The sequence below is a fragment of the Oratosquilla oratoria genome, chromosome 30 (assembly GCF_046742065.1).
Source record: "Oratosquilla oratoria isolate Oo_2021 chromosome 30, ASM4674206v1, whole genome shotgun sequence".
NCBI lineage: Eukaryota > Metazoa > Arthropoda > Malacostraca > Stomatopoda > Squillidae > Oratosquilla > Oratosquilla oratoria.
In genome coordinates this window covers 28,723,893-28,748,513 of record NC_134806.1, presented here as the reverse complement: position 1 = coordinate 28,748,513, position 24,621 = coordinate 28,723,893, and the positions used below count along the sequence as shown (strand labels likewise).

The following is a 24,621-nucleotide window of genomic DNA, read 5'->3' as shown; positions in this document are numbered from 1 at the left end:
CTCCTGTGACACTACTCCTTCCTTTAATGAACATACAATAAGACTGAATCTTGTTTGGCAGTAGTTCCTTATATTTTTTAAATATCCAGTTTGAGATCCCATCTTGTTCTGAAATATGCACTAGTGGCAAAATTGGATGTGTGCTGCTCTTGCATTACTTAATTATGGGTTTAAATCTTACATTTCTCTCTGATTCCAAGCTGTGACTATTACCTGCCCCAGGAGTCCAAGTGCATAGGGCAAAGGTGATAGCTTCTCATTTAATTTGTTTACCCATAGCATTTTTCTACATTCCTCCTTTTTCCCCTTGACTTTTCCTCCGCTCTCCATTTCCCTCTTACCTTACTCTTATCATTGAGACCTGTAACACCATCATATATATGTACCTCCCAAAACTCCACATTCTTAAGTCACTCCAAAAAGTCACCCTCTCCTCTTCACTTTTCTCACTACCTGGACCATATGTACTCCAAAAAACCCACATCTTTTATCTCAATTTCACCTTTGTCTACATTATATTTTTCCTCCTCTCCATGCACTTACCTGCTGCATCACTTATCAGCAGAGCCCCTCCTTCCCTCCTTCATCCACCCATCACTTCTGACACCCCAGCACAGCCCCAAACTTCAGCTCACTGTACCATTTCATTTATCTTTAAACACTAACATATCCATTGTCCATCTTACATACATACTACCAGTCTCCTCCCTTTTACTCATATTCTTGCCACAATCATGCACATCTAATGACCCGATTACTAGCCCCGTCTGGGGTATTGGCTGCATGTTATTGTGGGGTTAAAAGCTGCTCAGTACAGTAGCATGCAGCTGATACTTTAGGGTCTACATGGGGTGCCCCTATGGACCAGAGCCACACATAATTTTGTCTGTGGTAGAGGAAATCTCTATTCATAGAGAAGTGGTCATACTTTATTATACTGCGACTGTCCCTCCATTATGCTGTCCCCCCACTCTTGTTACTGTCCTGAACACTTCTCTGAATATTCATTTTCTTCACAGAACCCTGTGGTGGGGGAAAAGAATACTGCCACCAAGTATTTCCAATTGAGTTGTAAAAAGTGACAAAAGCGGGATGGGGATGAGACTAGGAATCCTTCTCCCTGTAGCCCCAATGGGGTCATTCCTAAAAAATCCAAAGGTATAAGAGGGTCTGGGAGTTTTCCAACCAGAACCCTAAGGTTTGGGTCTTTTAATGTGCCTGGTTGTGGTACAGATGAGAGTAAAAGAGAAGAGGTAGGCAGTATGTTTGTGAGAAGAAAGATGGATGTGTTGGCATTGAGTGAAACAAAGTTGAAGGGGAGAAGTGAGTTTGAGTTTGGAAGTGTATCTGGAGTGAAGAGAGGATGAAGGAGAGAAGGGATGGCTATACTAGTAAGTGAAGAGATAGGTAAGCATGTGGTGGAGTGGAAGGAGGTTTCTTCAAGGTTAATGTGGATGAAGGTGAAACTGGGAAGGGAGATGTGGGTATTTGTAAGTTCATATTGGCCTGGTAATAAGAAGAGTGTAAAGTAAAGGGAGGTTTTTTGGATAGATTTAAATGAGTGCATAGAGGGTTTAGGGAGAATGTCATTGTATTGGGAGACCTTAATGCTAGGGTAGGAAAGGAACCAATAGGTGGAGTGGTTGGGAAGTGTGGAGTTCCAGGAGAAAATTGTAGTGGAGACTTGATGGTGGAGATGTGTCTAGAAAGAGAGTTGATGATAGCTAATACAATGTTTAGGAAGAAAGTCAAGCATAAGTACACATGGGAGAGGGTGGTGGATGGAAGGTGATAGATAGGGTGTTAATGGACTGTATAGTGGTAACCAGGAGAATAGTAGGAAGGGTTAAGGATGTACATGTTCTAAGGGGAGAGAGAGGGGGAATATCAGGACATTTTTTGATGGAAGGTAAGTTGAGAGTGGAGAATAGGTGGAGAAAGAAGAGAAGGACAGAAGGTAGGGAGGTGCCTTAAGTAAACTGCTTAAATGAGAAAGAAAAGGAGTACAAGAAGCTAAGAGAAGAGTGGGAGAGAGTGAAGGATATAGTAGAACTAGAAGTGGAAGAGGAATGGGGATGGTTCAAGGAGGGAGTCACAAGATGTGCAAAGATGGTGTGTGGAACAAGGAGGATGGGAAGAAATAGAAGGAAAGGTAGTGAGTGGTGGGATGAAGAAGCAAAGAAGGTTGCACTATGATGGACTAGCTGGGGAGGTTATTTGATATTTGTTTAAAAGAGGGTAGAGTACCAGAGGACTGGAGGAGTGCCTGTATAGTTCCACTTTACAAAGGAAAGGGGGACAAATGTGAGTGTAGTAGTTTCAAAGGGATTAGTTTGTTAAGTGATCTTGGGAAGGTTTATGGGAGGCAAATGGAAGGGGATTGGAGATGGGTAAAGAAAATGGAAAAAAGTGGGAGATAAGCCAGTTGTTGTTTGCTGATGACACTGCACTTGTGGCAGGATCAGAGGAGGTGATTGAGGAAGTTAGTGACAGAGTTTGGGACGGTGTGCAAAAGAAGTGGAAGATGAATATGGGTAAAATATGGGTGATAAGATGTACAAGTGGAGAAAATGGCAGCAGACTAGAAGTGAGTATGAAGGGAGAGAGACTGGAGGAAGTGGATAGATTTTTAGATACTTGGGTGCAAATGTGGTGGGAAAAGGAGTGGAGGTAGAGGTAGAATGTAGATTGGAAGAAGCAAGTAAATGCCTTGGGGGATTAAAAAGTGTAATGAGAAATAGACATTTGGGAATGGATGCTAAGAGGAGATTGTATGAAGAATGGATTGTGCCAACAGTACTGTATGGGGCAGAAACATGGAACATAAGGGAGGAGTTTGAATGTATTTGAGATGAGGTGCCTGAGAAGTATGATAAGGGTTACTAGGCTGGATAGAGTGAGAAACGAGGAGGTGAGGAGGAGAATGGGGGTGGGAAGGGAGTTAGGAGATAGGGTTGATGAAAGAGTATTGGGATGGTTTGGACACATGGAAAGAATGAATGAAGAAAGATTAGTAAAAGAGGTGTGGCAGGTAGAAGAAGTGAACATGAGGGGGCAACCAAGGATGAGATGGATGGATGGAGTAAAAGGGGCATTGGGAAAGATAGGAATGTCTGTTGAGGAAGGACAGGAGAGGACAGAAGATAGGGGTGAATGGAGAATGGCTCTGTATGGATCTGTGATGCATGAAAGGTGGGGGGTGGGGGAGTATATGTGAAAAATAATTTAATGTAGTCCAAAGGAATTTCTCCTCATCTTCTCTTTTTCTACAAGAGGGGATGGAGAGGGGGGTTGCCGATTAAGTGAAGCGGCCTTGCTGTGGATGTGCTGTATCTTGCGACACTGCTTCTGCCTCCAGGCGGAGCCACGAGGGAGGGAAGGGGGTGGATGGGAGTGGAGTATGTGGGGATGGAATAGGTGGGGGTGGATTTTATGCTTTTTTTTTTTTTTTTTTTTTGCTACCTCCCTTGTAAGGGGGAAAAGGCCTTCAGTATATGTATGTACTAGTGTTCTAGTTGGATTCCACTTCCCAGACCTTCTTAGCATTTGACATTTTGTAAGAGAAAAAGAAAAAAAAAAAAGAGTGGAGAACCCTTGGTCTCTCCATTCCATCCCATCAGTTTGCCTGAGAAACAGTGGCTAGAATTTCCTCCATATTTGAGTTTTGGGTGCTGTGCATATTACATATCAGTGTGTGAACTTCTTTTTTTGACAAACTAAATTTCATTTCAAGTATTAATTTGCATGAGAAACAGTGGCCAGAATTTCCCCCATATTTGAGTTTTGGGTGCTGTGCTTATTATATATAAGTGTGTGAACTTATTATTTTGAGAAACTAAATTTCATTTAAAACATTATGAGTATGTGGGAAGAATTTTGATTAATACATTATTGCATTAATTGCCAGGATTTTGATAGATATAATTCTGATTTTCTCTTCAGGGTAAAAGGAGGTCAGATTCATCAGAAAGGGAGGGGAACAGTTCTGAAGAATCGAGGGATTCTGAAAGTGAAGATAGCTCTACAGGAAGTGATAGCAGCATAGAAAACAGTTCCCCAAGCAGTGTACAGGACAGAAAATATAGGAAGCCCCGTAGAAAGAAAGGGCAAAGAGAGAAACACCGGAAAAAATCTAAACAACAAACTAGTGATGGAGAGGAGAGTGAAAGTGAAAGTGAAGAGGACAGGAGTCATAAACGGCATAAACGGTCAAAAAATTATGAATTTGTTGAATATGAAGAAAATGAGAAATATCAAAAACATAAACGCAGACACCATGAAAGGCACAAACGGAAACATCGCAAGCACAGACACCGGGGAGATTCCCCAAACAGAGAAAGGAAAAGAAGAAAGCACTCTAAGGAGAGGGGAAGGGAAAGACATTTGGAGGAAAGGGTTGGAGTTAAGAGGGAGTACAGCAGTGAGGAGAGGCCTGTTAAGATAAAGAAGGAAAGAGAGGACAGGGAAGGAAAACGAGAGAGAGAAGAGAATACGAGGTAGGGTTGTTTTTCAGTGCTGTGTTTATAAGTTGGATGGACTGGGTGAAGGGTGCATTGAATGCTAGAGGAATGTCTTTCAAGCAAGGAAGATAGGAGTGAAGAAATGATGTAGCCTTGTGTGTTCCATGAATTTTTTGAGTGGATGAGGCAGGGGATCACCATGTAATGAAGTGGTTGGGGTAAACCAGCTCAGGTCTGTTGTGTCTCACTGCAGTGAGACAGGGATGATCCTTCATCCATTAGATGTAAAAATGGGATGGGCAGTGAATGGGTGTATGTTTTGACTCCTAGCCATTCTCCTTATAAGGGGAAGAAGGCCCTTTGGTGTGTAATTATGTATATATATATATATGTAGAAGTATTTACCTAGTTGTATTTTGCGGGAAGGGGAGCTATGCTCGTGTTGTCCCGCCATTGTATCTCTCAGTGTCTAGTTTGCTTTTAAACTCGTGAATGGTTTTTGCGCTTACTATTTCATTATCCAGTTTGTCTAAAACTCTATGTGGAAAACTGTTTTTCTTCAGTTCTCTTCTATAGCTATGTTTTCTTAATTTCCTTCCATGTCCTCTTGTGTTTCTCTTGTCCCAGTTTAGTAATTCTTCTCTATCAAGTATCTCTGTGCCATTCATGATTTTGTAGATGGTCAGTAGGTCTCCTCTCTCTCTTCTTTGCTCCAGTGTCGGTAGCTCCAGTTTAGCCAATCTCTCCTCATATGATAGGTTTGCAAGTGCAGGTGCCATTTTTGTAGCTGCTCTTTGGATTCTTTCTATTTTCTTTATGTTCTTTTTGGTACTGGGGGACCACAATGTCGCCACATACTCTAGTCTAGGCCTTATCAATGTAACAAATATTTTTTTTATCATGTCTTCGTCCAGGTAAGCAAAAGCCACTTTTATTGATCTTAGCAAGTTGTAAGTCTCCCCGACAATTTTGTTAATCTGTGTATCATAGGACAAGTCGTTTGTGATAATAACTCCCAAGTCTTTTTCGGATCCTACTTTCTTTACTTCCTTGGTTCCAATTGTATATTTTCTTGATATTCTGTTTTTGCTTTTTCCAAACTCCATTATGCTACACTTCTTAGTATTAAAATCCACTTCCAATTTCTGACTCCAGTTCCATACCCTATTCAGATCTTCTTGCAGTGCTTCACAGTCCTTATCAGTTTCTACTTTCCTTAACAGTTTGGCATTATCAGCAAAGAAGCTCATGTAACAGTTCACGCCCTCGTCCATATCATTCATATAGATAGCAAACGTTATTGGAGCCAGTACAGATCCTTGCGGTACTCCACTGATCACCTCTTTCCAATCTGAATATTTTTCTCTGAGTACTACTCTTATCTTTCTTCCAGTCAGGAAGTCCTCCATCCATTTTAGTTGGTTCCCTCGTATTCCTCCTATGTGTTCCAGTTTTTTTTAGTAGTTTTCTGTGTGGTACTTTGTCAAATGCTTTTTGCAAGTCTAGGAATGCACAATCAGCCCATCCGTTTCTTTCTTGCACTATGTCTATTAGTCTTGAGTAGAAGCATATCAAGTTTGTGGTGCATGATCTACCTTGTCTGAACCCGAATTGTCTTGGGTTTAATATGTTGTTATCTTCCAGGTGTTTTACCCATCTATTCTTGATGATTTTCTCACAAATTTTGGCTATAGTGCTTGTTAGTGATACTGGTCTATAGTTGGTGGGTTCTTCCTTGTTTCCTCCTTTATATATTGGTACAATGTTAGCATTTTTCCAGTCATTAGGTATCTTTCCTTCCTTGAGTGAGCTATTTATTATGATGTGTATTTTGTCTGTTAGCTCTTCTTTGCATTCTTTTAGAATCCAATTTGCAATTCCATCCGGGCCATGAGATTTTCTGACGTCCAATTTTGATAGATGTTCTGATATTTCTTTTTGTGATGTTGTAAATTCACTCATGTGGGGAGAATGTTTGTTATTATCTACGTCCCAATTTTGTATTTCGGCCATCTCTAATTCTTCTGTGTATTCTATATTTCCTTGGCGTAGTTTCACTAGTTCCTGTTTGGTTTTAAGTTTACCATTTACATACCGGTAGAATAGCTTGGGCTGATCTTTGCATTTATCTATAATATCCTTCTCATGGTTCCTTTTCTCCTCTCTTCTCACATTAACATACTCATTTCTATAGTTTATATAGATTTGCCATTTGCTTTGTTTTTTGTCTTTTCTCCACCTTTTCCAAGCTTTGTCCCTTCTGTCTTTTGCCTCACTGCATCTTTTGTTGAACCAACATTTAATGTACTCTCTCGCTTTTGTCTTGGTACATGCCTGTTTACCCCTTCATTGTAATTATCCAACAGTATGTTCCATTTCTCTTCCACTGTTGTCTCTTCCATATAGAATTTTTCCCAGTTTGCATTCTGGAAGAACGTCTTTAGTTTTGCAAAGTCTGTTTTGTTGTACATCAATCTTCCTTTCCTATGCTTTTCGCTCCTCTTCATTTCTATTTCTTCCTTTAGTACAGTTTCGATGAGTACATGGTCACTCTTTCCAATTGGTGTCTTGTAGTGGACTTTGTCCACTATTTCATGTTAGTATTGATATATGTATGTATTTGTATTTATATATGTAGGTATATATATATTATGGGAAAGGTGGAGGGGGAAACACGGGTCTTTATCTGATTATCGAGTTTATTCCTGACCGGTTTCGCTTACAATAGCTTCTTCAGAGGAGTGTTTTGTAAGCGAAACCGGTCAGGAATAAACTCGATAATCAGATATAGACCCGTGTTTCCCCCTCCACCTTTCCCATAATTTGTCCCAATGTCTCTACATTTGTATCAAGGTATATATATATATTTATATATATATATATATATATATATATATATATATATATATATATATATATATATATACACATATATACACACACACACACATACATACACACACACACACACACACACATCGGTCGAAGTGACAACGAAGTTTGGAACTCCAGGAAAAATTCAAGTTTCATCGATCTCAACAATGAGGGAGTACCTTTGTTGTATTAATAGGGAAGGGAAAAGCTTGTGGTGTAGTAGGAAGGCAAAGAAAAAGGAGAAAGGGGGGGAGTACTTAGGAAAATGGAAGGAAATGTGGAAGGGGACAAACGGGCCCCGGATGCTAGAAGAGGTATAAACGAGAGGGGTGCAGAACACACAGACGAGGAAGAACAAGAAAGCAAAAGTGTCAAAAGCAGAAATATAGATAATAGTAGATCAATGGAAAGAGAACATACTTTTATGGATTTAAGGAGGGAGGTGACAACCTCCCCCAACTAGTAAATCTATAGGAGAAACTAACAAAAATGAATAAACCATGGGAGGTTAAGTTTAACCAATTAATACTAGTTACCCAAAGAGCTGATAAACTGGAAGAACTAAAGGAGAATCAAAACCTAAATAAATAGAAGAATAAAAAAGACGAGAAGTAAAGGATGAAAATGAGGAATTAAAGAGGAATAATAGAGAGAATAAAGAGTCCATAGCAAAAGAGGTAAGTGGTTGGAAAAAAGTATAAGAGAACAATAAAATTGAATTTAGAGATATAGTGGAACAGAAGATGAAAGAACAAACTAAGGACACAGTTATTAAAGTGATGAGGGAGAAGGAGAATATAGTAAGAGATTTAGCGGATAAAAAGAAATGTATAATTATATTAGGGCTGGAAGAGAAGTATAATCCAAATAGGACTACAAGAATAAAAGAGGAAAAGGAAAAGTAAATAAGATATTAGTAGTAGTTCAAGAAGATGAGCCAGAAACAGGGAAAGAAATAGAAGAAATATATAGACTAGGGAAATACAATACAGATAAGACCAAAAACAGGGAAACTAGCAGACAGTGATCAATATAAACAGGTATGGATAAAAAGAGAAATGAATAAAGAGGAAAGGGAGGATGAGAAAACAAAAAGACTAGAATCTAAGGAAAAAAGGAGAAAAGAACAGTCAGAAAAATAAATTCTATTTGAGAATAGTGAATATGAAAGTGAGGAAATGGTTCATAGCAGAGAAAAACAGAAGGGAAACAGAAAACACAATGGAAGTAGCAGAAAATTAAAAGTGTCTTACACAAACATAGGTGGCTTAGTAACAGCCTTGAAAGAACTGAATGATTACCTGAAGGAATAAGAACCAGACATAATGGGAATTTTAGAGACAAAATTGAAAGGTTCACTACCACAACAGTGTAGGACATGGTGCATATAATTATTGGATTAGAAAAAGAGAGGCAAAACAAGGGGTGGAGTTATGTTCCTGACTAAGAAGGATATAAATGTGAAAGGTGTCATATATGGAAAGAATAGAGTAGAGATGATTATGATGGAAGTGGAGGACAAGGATGGGAAGAGCAGGAAGTTTGTAGTAAATTATGTGCCTCCTAAAACGGCTTTGTGGGAAGAGAAAGAACACAAAAATGTGTTAGAAGACACAAGGATAACACTAAATAAGATAATGGAAGATGGAGGAAGAATAGTTATAATGGGTGACTTTAATTGTAAAGAAATCTGCTGGGAAGAGATGACAGTGAAGGGTGGAGACGATCTATGGGGAAATGTACTACTTGATATGATTATAGAACATACAATGACACAATGGATACAAGAGAATACTAGGTATAGAAATGAGGAAGAACCATCGAGACTGGACCTAATAATCACATCAGAACCCGAAATAGTGGACAAGATTGAATATAAGACACCAATAAGTAAAAGTGACCACATATTGGTTGAACTGGAACTAAATGAGGAAAAATACATAAAAAAAACAATATAGAAAGGGAAGATTGATGTATGAAAAAAAATGAAAAAATAAGAGAATTCTTTCAAAAATCTGACTGGGAAAAATACAGAGGAAACAACAGTGGAAGAGAAATGGAATATTTTGACAAAATTTATAAAGGAGTGGAAATATATGTTCCAAGACAAAAGCAAGAAAAACAATATATAAAGTGTTGATACAGCAAAATGTAAGGAGTTAAAATACAAAAGAGATCAAGCTTGGATAGAGTCGAAAAAAGACAAAAGACCTGAAAAATAGAAAATATGTACAAGTGTGTAGAGAAGAAAAAGAGAAAATACGAAAAAGATGCCATAGAAAAATGCAAAGATCAACCAAGACTATTTTACAGATTTGTAAACAACAAACTGAAAAACAAACAAGAATTAGGGAAACTACAAGGAGTTGAATACACAGAGGAAATAGAAATGGCAGAAATTATGAACAAGCATTTTAAATCGGTGTTTACAAGGGAGAACATACAATCTAGAGATATCGAATGGGAGGAGAAAGTCCCCCCTATGAAAGAGATAGAAGTATCAAGGAATGAAATAATGAAACACTTGAGTAATCTCGATGTCAGAAAATTGCATGGACCAGATGAAATGGCAAACTGGATATTGAGAGAATGCAGGAATGAACTAACAGACAAAATACATAGTCTAATACACAGTTCATTGAAAGAAGGAAAAGTTCCAAAAGATTGGAAAAGAGCAAATATAGTACCAATATATAAAGGGGGAAACAAGGAAGACCCTACTAACTATAGACCGGTCTCTCTTACAAGTGTGATAGCTAAAAGTAGATGGGTAAGGCACTTTGAAAAAAACAATGTACCAAATCCAAGGCAATTTGGATGTAGACAAAGATGATCATGTGTCACAAACTTAATGTGTCTCTATTCAAGGCTAATAGATGTAATACAAGAAAGAGATGGATATGCTGATTGTGCATTTCTAGACCTGAAAAAAAGCTTTTGATAAGGTGCCACATAAGAAGTTGCTAAAAAAAATTGGAAACTGGAGAAATATAGGGCAAACTGCTGAAGTGGATAGAAGACTTCTTGCATGAAAGAAAAATGAGAGTGGTGATAAGAGACAAACACACTAATTGGGATGAAGTGATAAGTGGAGTTCCACAAGGAATGGTTCTGGCCCCAATAATGTTTGCTATATATATTAATGATATGGATAAAGGAATTGAAAGTTATATGAGCTTCGTTGCGGATGATGCAAAATTATTGAAAAAAGTGAACACTGAAGAAGATTGAGAGTTGCTACAGAGTGATCTCAATAAAGTATGGGAATGGAGTAAGAAGTGGGAGATGAAATTCAATATTGAAGAATTTGGAAGAAGCAAAAAAAAAAAAAAAAAAAAAAAAAATAGTGTCATATAAATTGGGAGAAGAAGAAATAAAAAAGTAGAAAATGAGAAGGACCTGTTAGTCATTATTATGAATAATATGTCCCCTGAGAAACATAAACAAGATTTTTTGAGAAACTTATAATTTAATAAGAACAATCAAAGTGGCATTTACATACCTGGATGAGGAAATGGTGAAGAAAATACTGGTCACTTTGATAAGACCAAGATTGGAGTGTGCAGCGACGACGTGTTCACCAAGTACAAAAAAATGTATAACAAAACTTGAAAGAATACAAAGAGCAATTATGAAAATGGCACCAACACTCTCAGAACTATCATATGAAGAGAGACTAGCAAAACTTGAACTACAAAAATTAGAGCAAAGAGAGAGGAGACTTGATAACTATAGAATCATGAAAGGCATAGAAACTATTGATAGAGAGGATCTAATAAAATGGGATAGTAGAAATACAAGAGGACACTGAAAGAAAATCAAGAAAGACAGTTATAGAAGAGACCTGAAAAAGAACAGCTTTCCCCACACGGTAATAGATGTTTGGAACAAGTTAGATGAGAAAGTGGTGTGTGCAAAAACAATACATGAATTTAAAAAGTCTAGATAAAACGAGATATGAAGACAGGACATCACAAGCATATCTCCCCTTCCTGAAGACAGGACACCACAAGCATAACTCCCCTTCCTGTAAAATACAACTAGGTAAATACATATATAGAATTATGAAAGGGATGGAAATCCTTGACAGGGATGATCTACTTAAATGGGACAGAGGAAATACAAGGGGACACAAGAAGAAACTTAAGAAGGACATTTACAGAAGAGATCTGAAAAAGAATAGCTTTCCACAGAGAGTGATAGATACATGGAATAAATTGAAAGAGAAAACAGTGAGTGCTAAAACTATACATGACTTTAAGAAAGAACTGGATGTGGAAAGATACAACTGCAGGTCCCTATTATCATAGCTATTCTCTCACAAAATACAACTAGGTAAATACACACACACACATGTTTATACAAGATATTGATTGTCATTTTTCCTGTTTTTTTTTTATTTTTGGAGACCAACAAAAAGTCGGTGGGAAGAAGAGGAAGGAAGTGATGGGGAAAGAAGGCAGGGCAATAGCCGTGATGGTAGCAGACGACGTGATCGAGAGCACCCAGGAAAAATTAAAGTAAAAGGAGAAGAAAGGTAAGATGTTAAACAATGACACTATTTGCTTACTCAATATATCATTACATCTCTTTTCATTTTCCTTCTCTCCATATATCTCCCTATAGCATCCCTCTCTTTTTTCCCTCCCTTTTTCCCCCCATTCCCCTTATGCCCTCCCCTTTCCACCACTTCCTCTCTTCTTGCTTCCCTCTCTTTATTTTCATCTCCATCTCTCCCATTTCCCCCTACCCGTCCCCCTTCACCCCTTCCCACTTCTCCCCTTCCAACTTCTCCCCGTCCCCTTTCCTCTTTTTCCCCCTCTCACTCTTCCTCGTTCCCATTTTCTTTCTGCCTCCCACTCTCTCCCTTCTTTCCATATTCTCTCTGTCTCTCCCCTCTCACTTTCTCTATCACTTTTTATTACTATTACTATGATATGTAACTACATTTGATAGTCTGGAACTTATGGTCTTGACTGAGAGCTATAAGTAACATTACAAATTTCTTCTGTGTTCATAAAACAGCATTGTTTAGCCATGACCAAACCCATTTATGTAATACATTAAAGTTAAGGAATCAGTGATAGATATCTAGCTACATTCCAATAAATTTCTTACCACCATGTTATTACTGAAAGTAATGGTTTAGGTGTTGGCCCAATCAACCAGATGATATATAGTGTGTTTGAATATGCCATTTCAAGAAAATTGGTTGAATGTCCCATATTTACTGGAATTTTTTTTAATGTAAATGTAGTTTTCAAAAACACCAGTACAGTGAAACATTTGCTTGTCAATAACAGTATTAAATGTCAAAAAGGATGTATTTACAAAATACTTTGCAATATGTGTAATAAATTCTATGCAGGCCAAACTGCCAAACCCTGTAGTATAGGAACTGAACAACACAAAAAAATGTAAAGGACAGTAACAATTCCAGTGGCATTTTTAAACACACAAAAGTATATAATCATCCAGTTAATTGGGCCAACACCCAAACCATTACTTTCAGTATGGTGGTAAGAATTTTAATAGAATGTAGCTTGGTCCATACCACCCAGGATGATGATAAATCTACACCACAGTTTATTAGATAACTTCATATGTCAAGAAATATATAAATCATTAAGAACATAGTACTTTTTCCTTAAGTGGCCTTGTGTGACCCATAGGCATCCCCATGTGACCCCAGGGGGTTCTCCAAAGTATCTGTGAGTCCCTACATGACTCAAAGGGTCCCAAAGCAGCTACAGCATCCCATGTGACCAGAATCCTTTCTGCATTCCTCTGTGGATACACATTTGTATTACTGTAATCCTCCTTTTCCATGTACTTTGCACTGATGGTGTGATATATGAAAGAACTCAGCTTTGTTTCTTTTCCAGTGGTCATTCTTGCATATATACATATATATATAAATATATATATATATATATATATATATATATATATACATATATATATATATATACACTCACTATCCGAGTTACGACCTAGATCGGTTCCGACCAACCGGTCGTAAGTCGAAACGGTCGTAACTCGGACTGTATACATTCGAGGTGTATACTCAAGGACATATGATGCAGAGCGTAAATCCAGCTCAAATGTTTCATTTGTGGCCTCATTGTAGAAAATTCTCAGTGTATGCAAAATATCCAATACTCTTTGATTGTTATACTAAATAATAAATTAATAATGATAAATTAATAGGATAGGGTAAAGAAAGAAAATATATTACACAGGATTCTTATTAGAGACCGAAAATACAAATTAACACCAAGATACAAAAAAAAAAAAAAAAAAAAAAAATTGAAAATATGCATGTAAAAAAAAAAAAAAAAAATCCACTTTTTGGTTGCACGTCATCTACTCTTTCTTCGTGCGTACGGTCGAGGGAAAGATCAGGCAGTAGTCTGGCGAGGCACCATGGGGGATCCGTTGGTATCCGCTGGTCGAGGCATAATTAATAAAAAGAGGTTGAAGTAAGAAAGGCTTAATAACGTTTAAAATAATTCCCTCAAATGTACATGAAATCAAGTACAAAATCCGTTTCTATGCACTGGGCTCAATCCTCGCCTCCCATGCGAAAACGTTCGGTCTCTCTTCGTAAGAAAAGAACGATAATTATATCATAGCATAACGTTATTTCATCAAATATATATTTTATGCATGGAGTAGTACAGTGAGATATATTGTCTTATAGAATATAAGATATTATACTTCAGAACTCCAGGAATATCATAGACTTGGGTTAAAGCTATTTGTATCCATGTTCGTACACTACAGCTTTCGACTTTCGACCAATAGAGAACTCGAACCAGAATGAAATGTACGAATGCAGGACTACTGTAAACCGACTCCCTGTCTTGGCTTTCGGGGAAGTGTGTATCACCGATCTGGCAAAACTGCCCTTTCTGACCATTACCACCTGCCCTGATTATCGGTGGGAACTGGGAATCGAAATACGGTGTAATATCAATTCCAGTAAAGTTATGGTATATGGTAGATAGTAGACACACACTAAATTATGGTAGAAATACCATAATTATGGCAGACAGCGCAACCTTGGTGAGATGCTGTGCTGTGCTGCCGTAACTGTCGTACGGGATGCTGGACGCCACGTGCAAACGTACAGTAAGCCAGTAAACTCATATGTACATGTAGGCATCTGCTGAATATGGTCGTAAGTACGGGTGGACGTAAGTCGCACAGGTCGTAACTCGGATAGTGAGTGTATATATATATATATACGAGAAATTCGCTAGTGGACAGCGACATTAATCAGATAATTTTATGACCATCGCGCAAGGCCTCGAACCTGTGCTGTACATGACGACAAGAGGCCCCCATGACTGCCGCCTTACACCGCTCGACCACTGATGCTTAAAATCGCACGAACTCAGAACACTTACTGGTTCTCGAGATTGAGAAGGTCACTACCTGCAACCCTATTCTCATTTTTACCATATGACCAAGCACGCTCGTGGGAGGGGTAAGGACCAGATCGAATCCTTTTCACGCTTCTCGCCATTGTAACCATATGAGAAATTTGCTAGTGGACAGCGACATTAATCAGATAATTTTATGACCATCGCGCAAGGACTCGAACCTGCGCTGTACATGACGACAAGAGGCCCCCATGACTGCCGCCTTACACCGCTCGACCACTGATGCTTAAAATCGTACAAACTCGGAACACTTACTGTCTTTTACTAATCTTTCTTCACTCATTCTTTCCATGTGTCCATGTCCGTAGAAATGGCTGAAGTGACCAGACACTAAGTCAGTACAGTACTACCTCTCATTAACGGACTAAAAGGGAGGTAACTGTGTCCGTTGATGTGAATAATATGTTGATTTGGAGTGGTTTTCTGGTGGCATAGTGATTGCACAGCACTAAACAACAGCTCCAAAAACACCGAAAACACAACGAAAACACTGCAAACACAGCTAATTAACGTCCGTTAATGAGAGGTAGTACTGTATTTACAATTGAAAGCTCACAAATGTGGGATGATAGTCACCAAGAAGGATCCCCTAAAATGAAAGAAATAACGGTGACACAGAAAGAAATAAGGGACCAAATATGGAAACGATGTCAGAAAGTCACATGGGCCAGACAGAATAGCGAACTGGATATTAAAAGAATGCATTGATGAACTTGCAGTTAAAATACACAAGATAATTGACTTCTCACTCAAAGAAGGAAAAGTACCACAAGACTGGAAAAATGCTAATATTGTACCAATATATAAGGGAGGAAATAAAGAAAATCCAACAAATTATAGACCAGTATCCCTTACAAGCACAATTGCAAAAATATGGGAAAGAATTATAAAAAATATATGGACTAAACACTTGGAAGAGAACAAAATACTAAACCCCAACCAATTTGGATTTAGAAGTGGAATATCATGTACTACAAACTTAATATGCTTTTACTCAAGATTGGTAGATATAATACAAGAAAGAGATGGCTGGGCAGACTGTGCCTTCCTGGACCTACAAAAGGCTTTTGACAAAGTACCATACAAAAAACTACTATGAAAAATTGAAACAATAGGTAGAATACAAGGAAAATTATTAGAATAGATGAAGGACTTCTTGGAAGAAAGAAAAATGAGAGTGATACTTAGAGAAAAGAACTCAAATTGGGTAAACATGTTAAATGGAGTTCCTCAAGACTCTGTGTTGGCTCTGATAATGTTTGCTGTTTATATAAATGACATGGGTGAAGAAATTGGATTTTATATAAACTTCTTTGCAGATGATGCAAAACTATTGAAGAGAGTGAGTAATGAAGATTGCAAATCTTTTGAGGAAGACCTGGACAAAGTCTGGAATTGGAGTAAAAAGAATGAAGTGAATTTCAACATTAAAAAATGTAGTATAATGGAATTTGGAAAAAGTAAAAATAGAATATCCGGTCAATACAAAATTGGAACAAAGGAAGTTACAAAAGTAAACTCAGAAAGAGACCTAGGAGTAATTATCTCAAATGACATGACACCAGACAAACATGTAAACAAAATAGTTGGAGAAACCTACAATTTAATAAGATCAATGAAAGTGGCCTTTGACTACATGGACGAGGAAATGGTAAAGAGAATACTAGTTACACTGATAAGACCAAAATTAGAATATGCAGCATCACTATGGACACCCAGTACAATAAAAAACATAAAGAAACTAGAAAGAATTCAAAGAGCATTAACAAAGATGGCACCAACACTTAGCAAGTTGACATACAAACAAAGATTGGACAAACTAAACTTATTAACTCTGGAGCAAAGAAGAGAAAGAGGCAATTTGATAACCATCTATAGAATTATGAAAGGGATGGAAATCCTTGATAGGGATGATCTACTTAAATGGGACAGAAGAAATACAAGAGGACACAAGAAGAAACTTAAGAAGGACAGTTACAGAGGAGTAATAAATACATGGAATAAATTAAAAGAGAAAGGTGAATGCTAAAACTATACATGACTTTAAGAAAGAACTGGATGCGGAAAGATACAACTGCGGGTCTCTACGAGCATAGCTATTCTCCCACAAAAAACAACTAGGAAAAAAAAAAAATATATATATATATATATATATATATATATATATATATATATATATATATATATATATATATATATATATATATATATTTTTTTTTTTGGGGGGCAGTATCTCACAGAAACAAGTGAAAAGTAATTTGCAGTAAAACCACTGGTAAATGAGAATCATAGTCCAAATATTTTTGTCCATTTATGTATTACCTGAAGATGTCCTAAATAGACGAAAACATTCGGAATACTTTTCTCATTTACCAGTGGTTTTTCTGCCAAAAAAAAAAATATATATATAGTATATATAGGGTGTTCGGGATAAATTTGATAATATTTTGATCTGTCATTTCAGAAACATTTGAAGGATTTAATAGTGTTAAAGTGTAATGGATAGCTTATTCTGTGTACTGTTGGTGGGTGTAGGAGGTAGAGAGTGTGGATGCCTGGAAAGCACTGGGATATGGAAGAGAGTGACCTGCATCATGATGATTCACGCTGGATTAGAAAATTTGGAAATCTTTGCTGCGGCTCAGTGCTCCTTGAATACCATGAAGGCCGTGAGATGTGAGCTGGAGAATTGTGACAGAGATGTGGAAGCAGTGGCTAGCAGGAAGGAACATAGCAGGCATTCTGACTCTGTCCGCACAATGAAATTAGTTGAGAAGGTCCAAAAAAGGTGTGGAAAGATCCAGGCAAGGTAATGCGGATCTTGGTGAGAGAGATTGACGTTGGAGTGGTGACTATGAAGAAAGCACTGAATGAGGATCTTCGCTACTCCTCATACAAGAGGCACAAGGGCCAACTAGTCATTGCCAAGGCCCAAGAGAACTGCTTTATGAAAGCCAAGAATATCCTAAACAAGGTCAAACACCCAGTTGAGCTAGGGATGCTCTGGTTCTTCTCAGACAAAAAGAACTTCTGCCAGGACCAGTTGCACAACATGCAGAACAACAGATGGGTAGCCTACAGTCTGCACAAAGTCCCATGCTTCATGAAGACCAAGTTCTCTCTAACTGTGATGGTCTTTGGGCTTGTTTCCAGTGAAGGCCACGTCATGCTGCCCCACATCTTTGAAGAGGGACTCAGACTCACTTCAGATGGCTATATTGAGTTGCTGTCCACTGTTGTCAAGCACAGGATGGATAGGGTGGCTGTGGGAAGACCATATTTGTGGCAGCAGGACTCAGCTCCATGTCACACCTCCGGGAAAACCCAGAAGTGGCTGTCAGAGAATTTCTATGACTTCAGTCCCAACATTTGCCCCCCCCCCCCAACTTGCCTGATTGCAACGCCATGGACTATTATATGTGGAGCACAGTTGAAAAGGACATCAAGGATGAGCTGATTGTCAGAATCAAATTGATATTCAGGCGTCTCTCAAAGGACACCATGAAGGCTGCGTGCTGCAGGTTCAGGTTCCACCTGGAGGCCATGGTGGAGGTTCAGGGCAGCTTCTTTGAGTGAGCTGTATTTGGCAAAAGATCTTCTAAAGAATGCACTTTGAATTTTGAGAATACATAAATTTTTGGCCAAGATATGACATTTTTCTTTCCTTTCTGAAAGTGTCAAATTTATCCTGAACACCCTGTATATATATGTATGTGTGTGTGTGTGTGTGTGTGTGTGTATTATATAAAACTCTTCTTCCTCCTCCTCCTCCCCAGGAGCTGTGGGTTTGATTTTTTTTTTTTTTTTAATCAGAAATGCAATATCAAATTGTGTTCAGTATATGCACCAATTAGATTATTCAGTGGCCATCCATACCTCAAGGTAGTGGAATCTGTAAATAAGTTCTTGTTTGTTTTGAAGCCTTTTACCTTTAACTCCTTCCATACAATGATGTCTATGTAGGCATCATGAGGTGCAAGTGGGTATATGAGGATGCTGTTGATGTCTTGATTATATTTATTTTGTACTTGTAGCTGAGTGACCCCAATATTCTGTGAACTGGCTTGATAATATTTTCTGTGGTTATTAATATTCAGAATGAAAGAGAACAAGTAATACAGCTATAACTTTATATTTTATAATGCAAGTATTGTGATGCATCATCAAATCATTGTACATCAGGAAGTTGATGCTTCCCATGAGAATTTGACTCATATTGAAGAGGTTATTGGTAGTGCTGTCAGACAGTTGGATGCCCTCACTTCCTGTTCCATAGTAATTTGACACTGGGAAGAGATAGGGATTCTGGCAGCTTATTCTAAAAGGGGAAAAAAATACCTTTGAACTGGTGTCTGAACTGTTGTGTATGTCAAGTAGTAAGTTTCCAATGCTTTTCAGTTTCATAACCAGTTATTCTTATGGTTGTTGCAGCCAAATGTGGGGAAATCATGAGGAGAATGTGCAAGGAGAAAAAATAGATCCAGAAGATAAAAAGAAGCCAGATATGGGACTATCAGGCAAACTGTTAGAAGATACCAATACATACAATGGAGTTGTCATAAAGTACTCACAGCCACCTGAGGCGCGCAAGCCAAAGAGAAGATGGAGATGGTGAGTTAGTTATGTTTTGTTTTGAAGAATCTTCATACATTTGTCATTGGAGGTCATAACACTATTGGGACTTACTTTTGTACCAGTCCTAATTTATTCCCTTTGATGTATGTATGTATGTGTGTGTGTATTTACCTAGTTGTATTTTATGGGATGAGAGCTATGCTCGTAATGACCCTTTTTCGTATGTCTCCACATCCAGTTTATTCTTAAAATCATGTATAGTTTTGGCACTCACTGGTTCTCCATTTAGTTTGTTCCAGACATCAATCACTCTATGTGGGAAGCTATTGTTTTTTAATTCTCTTCTGTAACTGTCCTTTAGCTTTTTCTTGCGTCCTTGTTTCTCTTCTGTCCCATTTTGATAAGTTGTCTCTATCAAGAATTTCCATCCCTTTCATAATTCTGTAAATGGTCAACAAATCACCTCTTTCTCTTCTCTGTTCCTATGTTGATAGATATAATTTATCCAATCTTTGTTCATATGTCAAATTTGATAGTGTAGGTGCTATTTTTGTTGCTGAAAAACCTTTTCTCCTATGGAAGTTGGATAGCCATATCAAAGCATACACACATCCTTCATTCATCTGAAACACATTTATCACTCCTCTCTTCTTAGCACTTCACAAATGAAAGGTCATCTCCATCCCTTGCCATATTACTCAGGTCAAAGGCAGTGCTGCAGGACTCATCACCTACACAGCAGAGCCCAATAGGCAGAGCTGGTTTACTGACACCATTTCATTACATGCCTCCTACCCCACTCCACCCCACCCCCCTCCGCATCTTCTTAAAAATTCATGGAGCACACAAGAATTTGATCGATTTGTCATCCCCATACATTGCTTTTGCCTCCATGGCCCCCTTTATCCCATCCATCCACCTCATACTCTGCCCACTTTCAAGTTCACTCCATCCTTATCATCCCCCCACACACCTTTTGCTAGTCTTTCCTCACTTACTTTATCCATATCTCCAAACCACCCCAGCATTCCCCTTGCTACCATCATTTTGTAATTCTTCACCCACTGCTGAACTTTTTATTCACAAACACGAACTATATCAATAATTTCCTTTGTACCAACATTTGTTTTATGCATTGCTATAAATTAATAAGTAGGGAAGAAAAGGTAAAAGGTACAGATGGAGAGTTGATAATGGAAGAGATGGGAGTTGCTGAATGTGAAGGAGGATAGGGAAGGAAAGATAGCTGCAGTGGGAAATACGAAGAAAATGAGAGTGATGAGTGAGGAGAATGGAGGAGAAATAAGGAAGGATGAGGTGAAGGCAGTTGTAAAGATGATGAAAGCAGGTAAGGCACCTGGTCTGGATGGATGTCATGCAGAATGTCTGAAAAAGGGAGGTTCAGTGATGGTGGACTGGTTGGTGAGATTATTTAATGTTTGCTGGAGAGAGGGTAGAGTACCGGAGGACTGGAGTAGTGCCTGTATAGTTCCTCTTTACAAGGGAAAAGGGGACAAGTGTGAATGTAGTAATTTCAGAGGGATTAGCCTGTTGAGTGTAGTAGGGAAGGCGTATGGGAGAATCTTAATTGAGAGGATTAGGAGAGGAACAGAAGGAGTAATTGGTGAGGAACAGTGTGGATTTAGGACGGGTAGAGGTTGTGTAGATCAGATCTTTGTGGTAAGACAGATATGTGAGAAAGCTATAGGAAAGGGGAAGGATGTTTTTTTGGCTTTTATGGATCTGGAAAAGGCTTATGATAGGGTAGACAGAAAGGCACTGTGGGAGGTTATGCAGATTTATGGGATAGGAGGAAAGCTTTTGGGAGCTGTCAAGAGTTTTTATGTGAGTAGTAGAGCATGTGTTAGGATTGGAAATGGAGAGAGTGAGTGGTTTGAAGTAAAGGTGGGACTTCGTCAAGGATGCGTTATGTCGCCCTGGCTGTTCAACTTATACATGGATGGGGTGGTGCGAGAGGTGAATGCTAGGGTAGTGAGTCAGGGATTGGAGATGGTTAAAGAAAATGGAGAAAAGTGGGAGGTGAGCCAGCTGTTGTTTGCGGACGACACTGCGCTTGTGGCAGGGTCAGAGGAGGGATTGAGGAAGCTGGTGGCAGAGTTTGGGAGAGTATGTGATAGAAGAAAGCTAAAGATAAATGTGGGTAAAAGTAAGGTGATGAGATGTACAAGGGGTGAAAGTGGCAGTAGACTGGAAGTGAACATTAAGGGAGAGCGACTGGAGGAAGTGGATAGTTTTAGATACTTGGGTGCAAGTGTAGCAGGAAAAGGTGGAGTGAAGGTGGAGGTAGAATGTAGATTGAGAGAAGCGAGTAAATGCCTTGGTGGTTTAAAGAGTGTAATGAGAAATAGACATTTGGGAATGGATGCGAAGAGGAGACTGTATGAAGGAGTGATTGTGCCAACAGCACTGTATGGGGCAGAAACGTGGAACATAAGAGAAGAAGAGAGAAGGAGTTTGAATGTGTTTGAGATGAGGTGTCTGAGAAGTATGGTGGGGGTTACTAGGCTAGATAGAGTGAGAAATGAGGAGGTGAGGAGGAGAACAGGGGTGAAAAAGGATTTGGGAGAGAGGGTTGATGAAAGAATATTAGGATGGTTTGGACACATGGAAAGAATGAGTGAAGAAAGACTAGTAAAAGAGGTATGGAAGGCAGATGTGGAGGGAGTGAACATGAGGGGACGTCCTAGGATGAGGTGGATGGATGGGGTGAAGGGGGCTTTGGGGAAGAGGGGAATGTCTGTTGAGGAAGGAAGGGAGAGGACGGAAGACAGAGGTGAGTGGAGAATGGTTGTATATGGATGATGTTGTGACTGCATGAGGTAGTATGTGTGAGTAAATTTTGACGCAGCCCGAAGGGATTTCTCCCCGTCCTCTCCTTATATGCAAAGGGGGACGGAGAGGGGGGGTCGCCGATTAAATGAAGCGGCCTTGCTGTGGATGTACTGTGTCTTGCGACACTGCTTCTGACCCAGGGCGGTGGGCAGGGTTCAGGGATGACCCGTCATCCAGGAGGTGCTCAGATGAGAGGAAGGGTGGGAGGGGTGTGGAGTGTATTTAGGGATGAAATGGGTGGGAGTGTTTTTATGCCTTTCCCTTTGTGGCTACCTCCCTTGGAAGGGGGAAAAAGCCTTGGTATATGTATGTATGTATGTATAAATTAATCTATTTTCTTACTCAGCATAAGCTTGTATTTACCCATTTAGTAAGAAAAACACCAAATGAGGCCAGATATGTTTCATATATATGTGTGTATTTACCTAGTTGTATATGGGTAAGGAGCTATGCTCGTGGTGACCCGTCTTTGTATCTTTCAGCATCAATTTTTTTCTTAAAATCTTGAATAGTGTTTGCACACAGTTTCCTTATCTAATTTATTTCAGATATCTAGCACCTTCTCTCTCCCCAGATCTCTTCTACAGTTATCCTTTTTGAGTGTCTTTTCATTTCCTCGTGTTCTTCCATTATCCCATTTTAATTAATCATCCCTATCTAGGATTTCCATTCCTTTCATGATTCTAAAAAATAGTCAGCAGATCTCCTCTTTCTCTTCTTTGTTCCAGAGTTGGTAGTTCCAATTTGGACAATCTTTGTTCATATGTTAATTTGAAGAGAGTTGGTGACAACTTTGTCATTGCTCTTTGTATTCTTTCTAATTTCTTTATATTCTTTTTAGTACTTGGTGTCCATAGTGTTGCTGCATACTCCAGTTTTGGTCTTATTAGTGTATCTAATTTTTTTTTTTAATAATTTCCTCATCTAAGTAGTCAAATGCTACTTTCATCCACTTTCATTGACCTTAATAGGTTGAAGGTTTCTCTGACTTTATTGATATGTTTGTTCAGTGTCATGTCTTTGCTGATTATTACTCCAAGGTCTCTTTCAGAGTTCACTTTTTTTACTTCTTCACCAATTTTATAATTTCTTGATATTCTATTTTTACTTTTCCCAAACTCCATTATACTACACTTCTTGAGTCCAATTCCAGATTTTGTCTAGGTCTAACTGTAATGATTCACAATCCTCCTTTGCTCCTACTTTCTTTAGAATTTTGTCATCTGCGAAGAAATTCATATAACACTCCACTCCTTTATTCATGTCATTTATATACAGTATATGGCAAACATGATTGGAGCCAATACCAAACCTTGCAGGACACCACTTATCATTTCCCAATTTGAGTATTTGTCTCTAATTACTACCCTCATTTTTCTCCCAGTCAGGAAGTCATCCATCCATTCCAATAATTTTCCTTTGATGCCACCTATTGATTCTATATATGTGTGTATATATATATATATATATATATATATGTGTATATATATATATATAATATATATACCGTATTTTTCGGACCATAAGGCGTGGGAAAAATCCTTAAAATCGGCCAAAATCGGGTGGTGCGCCTTATCGTTCGGTGCGCCTTATGTGTGGCTTCAGTGCAAAAAAATGCCTCGGATAGTGACGTACTATTTTGACACGTTTCGTAGCTAGCCTGCCGATGGCGACAGTGCATGATAGGCCTAGCAAAAGTTACAACCAAGTTATAACCAAGATGCATGTATCTTGACAAGAAAATTGCGAAAACTTCGACAGTTTTTGGGTCCATGCTACAGCATTCATTCACGCTATCATGGCTATGACATGATAGCGTCCACAACACAGACAGCCATTTTGCATTGGTATAGTCTCGCTCCACTCAGACTGTAGTCATTTGGGTGTTTTAGTTTCTATCATGGGCGCAATATAGCAATATAAGATTAATTATTAATTTTGTAAATTAAAATGTATTAACGTAATATGCAATTTTGTGGGCGGAAATGAAAATAAAAAATACCTTGCTACAAGCAAATATGCTAATGAACGAAGTCGGTAGCATAGGATCGGGACGCCAACGTCTCTCACGACGACGACGACGACGACGAGCCGGATGACATTTAATTTGCAGGTAATGATTTACTAAACACAGGTTAGGTTAGGTTAGACGAATTTATCACCCTTTCATATCTTCGACGTCGGCATCTATCATAACAAACATGGCGTACCATTCGTCCGACACGACTTCGTTACTTACGAAATCTGTTTCAGCACATTTTTTGTTTTTAATTTCCGCTCACAAAATTGCATATTACATTGATACATTATAATTTACAAAATTAATAATTAATTTTTATTGCTATATGGCGCCCATGGTCGAAACTAAAAATTTACCTTCATTTGTAATCTTGTGTTTTTAAGTGAATAGA

General features: G+C 38.5%; 1 protein-coding gene across 3 annotated transcripts in view; it reads left to right on the top strand.

The window, feature by feature from the left end:
* Window positions 1–24,621, top strand: part of LOC143041064 (uncharacterized) — a 154,801-nt gene that overhangs the window by 19,278 nt on the left and 110,902 nt on the right. For all 3 annotated transcript variants that reach the window (XM_076212719.1, XM_076212717.1, XM_076212718.1), the window contains exons 2-4: window positions 3,943–4,496; window positions 11,743–11,871; window positions 19,214–19,393. In XM_076212719.1, coding sequence (XP_076068834.1) covers window positions 3,943–4,496; window positions 11,743–11,871; window positions 19,214–19,393 — 863 coding nt within the window. The remainder of the gene's footprint in view (window positions 1–3,942; window positions 4,497–11,742; window positions 11,872–19,213; window positions 19,394–24,621) is intronic.